Source organism: Hemibagrus wyckioides, linkage group LG19 (assembly GCF_019097595.1).
Source record: "Hemibagrus wyckioides isolate EC202008001 linkage group LG19, SWU_Hwy_1.0, whole genome shotgun sequence".
Classification (NCBI taxonomy): Eukaryota; Metazoa; Chordata; class Actinopteri; order Siluriformes; family Bagridae; genus Hemibagrus; species Hemibagrus wyckioides.
The window spans coordinates 3834089-3845781 of record NC_080728.1 but is presented as its reverse complement, the minus strand read 5'-3'; the positions used below and the strand labels follow the sequence as shown (position 1 = coordinate 3845781).

The 11693-nt window shown below is 39.0% G+C and overlaps 1 protein-coding gene across 2 annotated transcripts in view; it reads left to right on the top strand.

Moving 5' to 3' along the window:
• The window catches only part of LOC131370012 (leucine-rich repeat-containing G-protein coupled receptor 5-like), a 28109-nt gene that overhangs the window by 4417 nt on the left and 11999 nt on the right, over window positions 1-11693 (top strand). For both annotated transcript variants that reach the window (XM_058417024.1, XM_058417025.1), the window contains exons 3-6: window positions 5168-5239; window positions 6407-6478; window positions 9100-9315; window positions 9913-9984. In XM_058417024.1, coding sequence (XP_058273007.1) covers window positions 5168-5239; window positions 6407-6478; window positions 9100-9315; window positions 9913-9984 — 432 coding nt within the window. The remainder of the gene's footprint in view (window positions 1-5167; window positions 5240-6406; window positions 6479-9099; window positions 9316-9912; window positions 9985-11693) is intronic.

Sequence of the window (11693 nt, the reverse complement as noted above, 5' to 3'; positions counted from 1 at the left end):
TGAAGTGACCTGGAAATGTGTGTGTGTGTGTGTGTGTGTTTGTGTGTGAGTTCTAGTGAACACAACCTCCATCTTACAACTGCACAGTCAGGAGGTGATATGAGAGATCGAGGGGCCGAATATAAGAAAAAGCTCCTTAGTGTTACTTTAAACTCAAGTGGTGAAGGTGTTGAGTCTAGTGGTTGCCTCTGGAAGGAGGTTAAAGTTTGGCTGCAGGTAGATCTTTCAATAACATAATGACCTTAACACATAAATAGTTGAAGGAACACAAAACCATTGTTCTTTAATGTCTTTAAACTTTCACACTATTTAAAGAAAGATCCTGAGAGTTCAGACATTTTATCTGAGTTAAATATCTGTACATTTATGTTCACGAACATAAATGTGTTAATGTTAAAAATGTTTTCGATGCGCAAATATAACATGAGGAAATGTATTGAAAAGTATATGATGGAGTCATTATAAATGATTTTACTGAGAACAATGTGAGTGATATGGAGAATCTTTGTAACTTTGAAATGAATTTCTTAGTATTTAGTCTCCTTTCTGCTTTAATGATAGCGTGCACATGAGCTGCATGAACGTATTCGTGTAAAACCTTAGACCAAATCTATCAGAGTGTCATCTGGTCTCACGCTTGAGCAGAAGAGATTAGACATGAGGAAAATCTGAGCTTTTGTACAAAGCAAATGAGAATGAAAATATTACACATTTGCTTATGCTTGAACAGGGAGTTAGAAATAGTGCAGATATTTATCATGTACTTTCTTTGCTTTAAATATTTCACAGTTAGAAACCTCTGCTTATTTCCCATATTAAATGAACAAATAAAGTCCAGATTTTTAATGTGATCTGAAATGTTTGGACCCCTGCTATATAAAGATGTGAATTTCTGTCTGCTTCCTTATCAAGTATAATGGTTCATAATTATAATTAGTACTGTTGCCTCACAGCAAGAAGGTCCTGGGTTCGTATCCCGGATTCGAACAGGCGTGGCCTTTCTGTGTGGAGTTTGCATGTTCTCCCCGTGCCTGCGTGGGTTTACTCCAGGTACTCCGGTTTCCTCCCACAGTCCAAAAACATGTACATTAGGTTGATTGGTAATTCTAAAATGCCCATAAGAATGATTGTGTGTGGTTGCCTGTCTATATGTGGCCCTGTGATGGACTGGTGACCTGTCCAGGGTGTACCCCTGCCTTTCGCCCAATGTGTACTGGGATAGACTCCAGCAGATCCCTGTGACCCTAATTAGAAATAAAGCGGGTATAAACAATGGATGGATGGATGTTAACCACTTGACAGACAGAATATCCAGGTCCTCAACTTCCTGCTTAAGTGTAAACACGCATTTTGAAGCCTATAAAAGACCACAGCTGAACTGCAGAGACAGAAAAGTGGCTGGTAGATAATGAGAATAAACTGGGAATTAGTAAACAATAATTGTAAAGTAAAATCAGGCTGCAGGGAGCAAAAAGATATGTCGTGTTTTGGTCATCCAGTAGTGCAGCCTCCTCGAAATCTCAAAGATATCAAATTAAAATTTTTAATTATATCTTAATATGTTAAAAAAGATTCCCGCAAAGATCCGTCTTTAAACTGTGGTCAGCATTGTTCTTGGATCTTCATCAGTACGTATTCAGTAAATATAAAGACTTCAGCAGGGAGGAATTAGTGTTAAGTCTATGCTGAACTCAGAAATTACGCTGACCTGTTAGTTCCCCAGGGGCTCTTGGTTGCACAATTTCACTTGACTATAAACAATTGTAGAAAGGACACTGTTTACATTTACATTATTTACTGTCCAGTGTCACCCAAATGAGGATGAGGTTCCCTTCTGAGTCTGGTTCCTCTCAAGGTTTCTCATCATATCATCTCAGGGAGTTTTTCCTTACCACCGACTTGCTCATTAGGGATAAATATTAATTTAATATTAAGCGTGTCATATTTAATCTATGTTTTTATATTTCTGTAAAGTTGCTTTGAAACAATGTCCATTGTTAAAAGCGCTGTACAAATAAATTGGATTGAATTTGAATTGAAAAAATGGTGGTGATAGAGGAAGCTGTCCAAAACATCAAACCATGCAGTAAGAGACCACTCCTATCAGGATAGAAAAGTTTCATCATAGGATAAAGGTGATCCAGTCAGAAAAGCTTTGTATTGAGTTGCACAGAAATGCATTCATTTCAACATTACACACCCCACAGCATTTCCCTTTCATTTGATGCCCCTTTGTCTTTTATCAATATAATATAGCACAGGAACCACTGATATCAACACTGAGCACTAGAGAATGGGGAACTATCAGTACTAACAGTGTTTAAGGAGCCTTTGTGTCTCAGACCAGTGTTTATGTTTACAGTGCTGATGTTTTATTAACTGCTATTTCCTTTATTTGACTCAACACTTTACCTTAATCTTGAGAAAAATAAACTATTTTTTAATAAATAAATTAAGAAACAAAATATGCTATAGGTCTAACAAGCAGTGTGGCCAAATCTGTTTGCTGAAGGCAAGCATGCAACTGTTGTTGCGCAAACTTATTTGGACTGGTTTACAGGATTAACCACTCAGCAGCCATCGTATGTTTTCCTCTGTCCTCACTGTGCCCTCTTCCAACCTGCTGTCTGACCCTTCAGCCGACAGCTTGCTTCATGAAGAAACAGGTAGCCATGATTTATTAAGAACAAATTCTCCCATGAGTGTTTGCTCAGGTGTAGTGTCTCTGCTCTTGTGTTTGTCCAGGGCAAACTGCCCACTGCTGCATACAAGTTGACCGATTTCTCGGAAGCCCCACAACATACGGAGAGGCGGCGTTCCAATCTGTTAGTAGCGCCTGGATGGATGCCCTTATTCATTATCATGTTTCCCCCTGCTGATGCCCCCGCGATGGACGAGATACAACATCTCTGTGTAACAAATGGCACCACCCTGTTAGAATGCCGACTCTTTGGTATACAGGGTACACGCAGACCCTTGGCCTCCTTCGTGTCGTGTTTCTTGAGACACTGTGGAATTTAACATTGAAGCACATTGGCAAGAGCGGAGTTGATTTGAAGAGGTGAAACAGGATACTAGCATGTAGAAATCTGTCTCTAACTCGTGTCGAACGAGTGATTATTGTCAATGTCTCTTCACTCTGTGTTAATATTTTCCACACTGTGGTCATTGTAAATCTTATTAAAATAGAGTTATTCTCTAACACCATGTCTTTGGTGATATAAAATCACATAAACCTGAACTAATATGTGATTGTGCTTCCATTAAGGCAGAAATCCAACTGGTTAATGGCAGCAGATGAATAAAATGCAACTAATATATGTTCTTCTTTCATCGTTACCAAAGGTACCAGAATTTACTGCACAGATATAAAAAGTGTTATATTTCAAATGAGGCCAAACGTCTCCATACACATAAGCTATATACTGTACACATACACATTTCATGTTACCATACACTTCATGTCCTAAGTCATTTAGAGCATCTACTTGATCTCCATAATCAGAATCAGAATGAGGATTATTCGCCAAGTATGTTTTTTACACACAAGGTATTTGGTACCGGCTGTTGGTGACCTTCAAAATCACAGACATAAAAAACTACTCTATACATTTAATTTGTAATGCTATATAGAACACAATTAAATGGAGTCCACAATATACAGATTATGGGGCAGGTTATAAGGTTATTTCACAATAAAAATTGACAGACAGATTTATTCCAGCTTCTATTTACTCATCAGATTATCAGTGGGTCAGAAGTTTACACACACACTGGTGTCGTTGCCATTTAATTGCTTGAACCACAAACTTTACTCAAGACTTAGCTGGAGTGTTTGCTCATTGCTCCTGACAGATCAGGTGGAACTCAGTCAGGATTGTGGGCCTTGTTGCTCACACACACGTTTTCATCTCCTCTCAGATCAGGGCTTTGTGATGGTCTCTCCTTTCACTTTATTGTCTTTAAGCCATTTAGCTTCAGTATTGGAGCTGTGTTTAGGAGAATTGCGACCATGCTTTAATTTTTTTTGTCTGTTGTCTTGATGTTGTTTTTCTAGATAATCCTCTTTTCTCATGATGCCGTCTATGTATTTTCTGAAGAGTACCAGTCCGCTTACCAGCAAAAACACACCTCCACAACATGATGCTACCATAACCATGCTTTACATTTATTCAGATTAAAACCTTTCCATTTTTCATTTATATATACACTGATCATTATGGACATTTTTCTTCATAATGGTCCTTCTTCTTTGTGTGGCAGACTTTCAGGACACAGCCCTACAGGACTCTCTTAATGGAGGTTGTAGATAAATTGGTATCTGATGCCTCTAGCTCCTTCACCTGTTTTGAGGTTCAGTCGAAATTTTTTAATGAAAGTTCTTCATCTCTGGGTTAATTTGTGCATGTCGGGTCTGTATGCCCCATGGATGGATGGATGGATGGATGGATGGATGGATGGATGGATGGATGGATGGATGGATGGATAGATAGATAGATAGATAGATAGATAGATAGATAGATAGATAGATAGATAGATAGATAGATAGATAGATAGATGCTTGTTGTGCCTTTAGTTGTATTGCTGCTTGGAGAAGCCCGACTTTTGGTTATGTACAATAGTTTTTCTGAGACCTTGGCTGAATTGCCTGGATTTGTCTATTGCTTGGACATTCAGAAGCTTCTGAATGTCATTACATCAATTTTTGGAATGTTCCAGACTGTTTAAAGAGACAGTCAGCTTTTCTGTTTATGTGACTGGGATTCTTAGCTAGTGAATTAAATCTCTAATAAATCTGTTTCTAATTAATTGCTATAAATGATCTCAGATGTGAGCACAGTAGACTCCCCTATTGACTTGCCAATAGAAACGTACAGTAACATGAAATGTGTGGAGTGAGGACCGAGAGTATCTTTAGCTAAGATGCAAAGATGGATAGATTAAGATTATTACAGCTTAACATGCTGTACGTCTAAGGTAGTTGACGTTGGTGGTAAAAAAAAAATCAAAACAATCAAAATATTTTTTCAATCTTAATCACTAAATAAGCCACAAACAAATTCATACTTCTTTACAGTTAACTAAATGAGACATGAGCGTTCTAGTCACTTTCATTGTGCTGTTAAAGCTAACATTCAGCTTGTTTTGCATTTTGCTCTTTCCGCAGGCGACTAGCAGGAAATGATTTGACGGACATTCCTGAAGGAGCATTTGATGGCCTTGTCAATCTCAAAACTTTGTGAGTAAGCTTTACTGCTTGTCTCTGTGAGAGCGTGTTGGAGGGTGTGCTAGACTATTGGCTTGTCAGGTAGTTTCTAAAATTAAAGCAGGACTTTTTGACTTTTTTTGGACAGTGAACCAATATTAAGTGCCTAAATTTCCCATGATGCATCCAAAGTAAAAAAGTGTTAAGCAGTGCTCCTAGTGCTTGTAAACAAAACATTCTTTTAAACATACATATTCCTGTCCATGCAGGGCACATTTCCCTGTTCATACATCAATTAAAGCGTGTAAAAGCACTGACACACACACACACACACACACACAAAGACACTATACTGTGTTTACAAGCTTACTGTGTGTTCGAGTTCTCCTGGGAAATTTCTTTCCAAACCAATTATGAAGTCAGGTGTGTTCAAGTCACTTTAGTCAGAGCGATATGAAGGTGAACCTTCTCTTAATTAACTACAAATAAAACAGCAGGATTTTTAACATTACTTCTAGAAAATGAAGAGCAAATGTTGTGCATCAGGTGTTTTGCTTTTTTTATGTTTTTAATAAATTTTATTGTTGCATCATATATCGTGATTGAACAGTGCTATTATATTTTGTGCAGGCAGTTAGCTTGTTTTATTGTAAATTAAAAAAACCCCATGAAATTAGCTTCTGAGACGATTAAACATTAAATGTCTACTAATTTACTGTCGGCTACGGATGTTGCATTTGTTGACTCCACCGACATGCCCCCAAGTCAAAAACTCCTGAGATTTCCCACTCGTAATTCCGACTTTGTGGTGGTTCAACAGTTCATCTAACATGACTTAAATGCACCATTACTCCAATTTCTGGAATTTTCCACATTCTGTGTTAAACAGCTACTGGTTCAAAAGGTTTTATTTTACATTTAGTTTGAGTAAATATAGAAAGAATGTCCCAAACACTGGGATACATACACAGAAGAGCAGTGTGCAGTAGTACAGGATGCACTGTGGTTTGTATTGTACACGCAAAATGACACGCATTGTCATATGTAGCAATATGTATAGTACACAATGACAGTATCTTCAGTCTAACTGGTATTTTTAGTATTATTTCACTGGTGGCTTTATCTGTTACTGTTCTTTTCTTGTACCTTCTCTGGACCATGATGCTCTCTTTGTGCCTTTTCTCACACATTCCCACACAGAATGCTTCAAAACAACCAGCTTCAGGAGGTCCCCAGGGAGGCCTTTAAGAGCCTGCCGAACCTTCATTCGCTGTGAGTACATAGGAGCACACATATGGCTTAATGTCTTTCAGACACACTCTCTCTTTTCTTTTCTCTTCTCTTCTTGTTTTGGTTACAGATTGACCCCCTCAGTGGCAAGGCTCTGTTAATTATCATATGAAACAGAAGGTGGGGGGACGGGAACTAAGGGACGAAAGTGACACAAAAGAGCGGACCCTTAGACTTCTCCAAATGAATTCAGTCCTCATGAGGCCTCAACTTTGATCAGTTTAAAAAAAGACGGAGAAAGGGTAGTACAGGAGGCTGAATGAAGATTGTCTTTCAATGCATTTGCGCTAGAACCCATCTGCTCTCTTTATCTCTTTCTCATCTGCCTCTTTCGCTCTCAAATCCATGCAAACTGTCAGCCCAGGATCACATTAATCCATAAGCGCTGTTCTGTACAGCACTCTGCCTGGCAGAGGGAACAGGGTGGGTATTGTTCAAGAATGTTGTCTCTTTAGGTATCTTTGGTAATAGTTGTCAGGGAAGAGAAAAAATGCTTCCTTTCTTTGCCCTTTGTTTTCTTAGTGGTCAAAATGAGGTGAGTGGGGTGAGCTTCAGTCAGGGTGTGTAGATAGACTATCTAGTTTCAGCTAATTTCTCAGCGGAGATTATGCCATCAGGTAAAATGATTGAAACTTTAAATAGCATAGTGCCTCACAATGTCCGTCTATTGTAGTTGTTTTGTTACTTGATCAAACTCAATTTAACAAGAAAGGCTAATCATGTACCGGCGATATAAAGAAAGTATTTTACCAAATCACCACATTACAGTATCTTTATTTATAACTTCTAATTGTATATGATATTTAGCTCACAGTATCAATGCCAAAAGCATCCAAACCAAATAACGGTGTATTGTAGCAAGCTGGATGCTGAAAGATGGTACAGGTGGTACAGCAGAAACCAGGTTTAATAAATCTTAAATTTTCTTAATGATCTTATCCAATCAGCCAATCATGTGGCAGCAGCACAAAGGCTTCAGTTAATGTTCACATCAAAAACAAAATGGAGAAAAAGTCTGTGACTTTTATTGTGATATGATGGTGTCAGATGTGCTGGTTTGAGGATTTCAGAAACTGCTGATCTCCTGAGAGAACAGACTCCAGAGTTTAGAACGATGCGGAAAAAACAAAAAATGCTGTGAACAACAGTTCTGTGGGTGGAAACACCCTGTTAATGAGAGAGAGAGCTGTCAGTCGATTCCAGCAGTATTTCTGGGGTTGAAATGAATCAGCTCTAAACACAGCTCATTCCTGGTGAATGCAAAGAACATTCACAAATAAAGTGCTGAAAATTTAAGATAAAAAAAAAAAAAAGACAAGGATAACCCAGGTAGAAAATATTATTAATATATACCAAGAATTAATGTAGTATCACTTGAAGATGTTTGTATATTTTCAGGAGTTTGCATGATAAAAAAAATACAGATTGAGTGAATAAAAGTTGAAACCTAATTTAATTATTCATGGCCATTTTCAGAGATGTGATACACACACAGTGAGGATTTACCTGCGGTGTGACTCTATAATGGTGTGACTCTATAATGGTGTGACTCTATAATGGTGTGACTCTGCCGTTATAATGGGCTGATTGTGATGTACAGTATATGTCGTATTTATTATAGAGTCCTGTTAGATGTTTATTTAATTTCCATAAATGTTTACTTGTGTATATACTGACATAAATATAAATGTATGAATAATTAAAATGTAAATTAAAATGTTATACTTTAATCTCAAAGTGTGAGGCAGACCATGGCAGCTGATGTGCTTATTGGCAGGTTTGTATAAAATAAACCAGGTTTTACATCGCAGTCTTCACTGTCTTCTTAAACTTTTCCAGGGTAATTGAAAGGTAGCATTTAAGAGCAGGAAGTTAGTATTGTTTAACTGTTATTTGTACTTTAATTGTGAGACACCTAGATACAATTATATTGTCATTTACCCTGAAGAGTTGGTGAATCTGAATGAAGAGCAGTAGATTAGGTGAAGAGCAGCACAAAAGCCTGGCATTACAAACTATACAGTGTGATGTGAGAGTATGCTCATATTTTAAGTAGATTAAGTAGGAAGATTTTACAGTTTTTAATTGGCATTTCTTGAAATATTGCCCCTACTTTAATAGACACTCAAAATTGAAGAAGCTTCATTCATTCATTCACCTTCAGTAACCGCCTTTAATCTAATCAGTCATAGTGGATCCAGATCCTTACCAAAAAGTGAGGTGGGAATACCCACATGCTGTTCCACGTACTGGCATGTTTCTCAGAGGTGAGAGGATACTGGAGAACCTGGAAGAAACCCATGGGGATAGCATGAACAGGAAACTCCACACAGACAGTAACACGAGCGCAGGATGGAGGCAGGGACCTTGAAGCTGTGAGGCAGCGTCGCTAACCTGCACCATCATACTGTCCTAATCTTTGTTAATTTATTTATTTATTATTATTCCAAATGAGTATATTCTGTGCTAAATAAATTGTCCCTAAGGTCATCTCTTCAATCATTAAAGTCACCCACTTTAATGATATTTTTAACAAATTTTCACCAGTTTATTTATGAACCTGAACTTTTCCACACTCAAACTGACACCCAAATTTCCACCAGTCGATTGGACGCGAACCACATCTCAAGTGTACCACCAGACTGTTTTGGTGGACTGTCCTCCCTGCGCCACTTGTGGCTGGATGACAACGCTCTGACAGAGGTACCTGTCGATGCCCTGCGTCCACTCTCCTCACTGCAGGCCATGACCTTCGCCCTCAACCAGATCACCCACATCCCAGACAGAGCGTTTGCCAATCTATCAAATCTGGTGGTTCTGTAAGTTTATGCTTCCTGAATTCTTGTTTCTTCGTTGTATGTAGCATCGAGACCGCTTTTTACACATATTCTTGTTTCTTCGTTGTATGTAGCATCAAGACCGCTTTTTACACATGAAATATTTTCTCTCTGTTAAACAGAATCCTGGGTTATGTCGTTTGATGATTCAGACTGCTCATACTTTACCCAGGATTATCAATTAATCCTGAATATTTATAATCTGTGATAACAGGAATGTATTTGTTTCCACAGCACATGATTTTGTACTTTTACTTGTGGGTAACAGAGCTGGTTAAAAGGCTTGGAGAAAGCTCCCTCTAAGAAGCCGTTTATAATACAAATCACTCGTTCCCTTTGATCACCATGTTTTTTTAGTCATGCTACACTGAATAAAGCTCAGAGTGTACTTATAGTGTATTTTTTTAGCCTGAGAGTGACATCAGGCACAATGAAAGGACGTGTAAAAAAGAACGGAGGGTCTTTTTCCTTTTTTTTTGTCTTTTTCTTCTTTTTATGTTGTTGTTCCAGTCAGCTTTCAGCTCACTAGGCGTGGAGGGGTGGATGTAACTGACTGTTCTTTTTGCTGTCTCACTGCAGGCATCTCAATAACAACAGAGTGCTGTCCCTGGGAAAACAGAGCTTTGATGGGCTACGGAGCCTGGAGACTTTGTGAGTTGACCTCTCATTAACATTCAGCAAAAGCACCATTCCCTTTCCCTCTCTTTTCTCCGTCCATCCCACTTTAACCATCCCAGTTTCTTCTTCTCAGATAATGAAGATAAGGAGTTTTAGCTCAATAGAGGGTCTGTAGTTGCCCTCTCAGGGAATATTTTACTTGCAAACCTGGAATTGTGGGGCATTAGGAAGGGGGGGGGGTAAAAGCAGAAAATGTTTTGCACATTCCAGGATAATTCTACTTCATGTAGAAGATTTGCAGTATGACTGAGAAAGGCGAGGATGTTTATATAATCTGGGAGTTACAGCATTTCATACAGATATGTGTTCTGTCATTTCATTCAGTACATATACGTTAATGATGCTGAATCTTTTATCATTTGGTTTAAAGGCTACTCCATTCCACTTCTCTCTACTCTACTCTACTCTACTCAACTCCACTCTACTGTACTCTACTCTACTCAACTCCACTTCACTCTATTCCACTCTACTCCACTTTACTCTACTCAACTCCACTCTACTGTACTCTACTCAACTCCACTTCACTCTACTGTACTCTACTCTACTCCACTTCACTCTATTCCACTCTACTCCACTCCACTTCACTCTATTCCACTCTACTCCACTTTACTCTACTCAACTCCACTCTACTCCATTCCACTTCTCTCTACTCCGCTCTACTCTACTCAACTCCACTCTACTGTACTCTACTCTACTCCACTCTACTGTACTCTACTCTACTCAACTCCACTCTACTGTACTCTACTCAACTCCACTCTACTGTACTCTACTCTACTCAACTCCACTTCACTCTATTCCACTCTACTCCACTTTACTCTACTGTACTCTACTCAACTCCACTTCACTCTACTGTACTCTACTCTACTCCACTTCACTCTATTCCACTCTACTCCACTCCACTTCACTCTATTCCACTCTACTCCACTTTACTCTACTCAACTCCACTCTACTGTACTCTACTCAACTCCACTCTACTCCATTCCACTTCTCTCTACTCCGCTCTACTCTACTCAACTCCACTCTACTGTACTCTACTCTACTCCACTCTACTCTACTCAACTCCACTCTACTGTACTGTACTCTACTCCACTCTACTCTGCTCAACTCCACTCTACTCTACTCTACTCAACTCCACTCTACTCCATTCCACTTCACTCTACTCCACTCTACACTACTCTATTCTACTCAACTCCACTTCACTCTACTCCACTCTATTCAACTCAACTCCACTCTACTGTACTCTACTCAACTCCACTCTACACTACTCCACTCTACTCCATTCTACTCAACTCCACTCTACTCTTCTCCACTCTACTCAACTCCACTCTACTCTACACTACTCTATTCCACTCTACTCTACTCAACTCCACTTTACTCTACTCTACTCAACTCCACTCTACTCCATTCCACTTCTCTCTACTCCGCTCTACTCTACTCAACTCCACTCTACTGTACTCTACTCTACTCCACTCTACTGTACTCTACTCTACTCAACTCCACTCTACTGTACTCTACTCAACTCCACTCTACTGTACTCTACTCTACTCAACTCCACTCCATTCCACTTCTCTCTACTCCGCTCTACTCTACTCAACTCCACTCTACTGTACTCTACTCTACTCCACTCTACTCTACTCAACTCCACTCTACTGTACTGTACTCTACTCCACTCTACTCTGCTC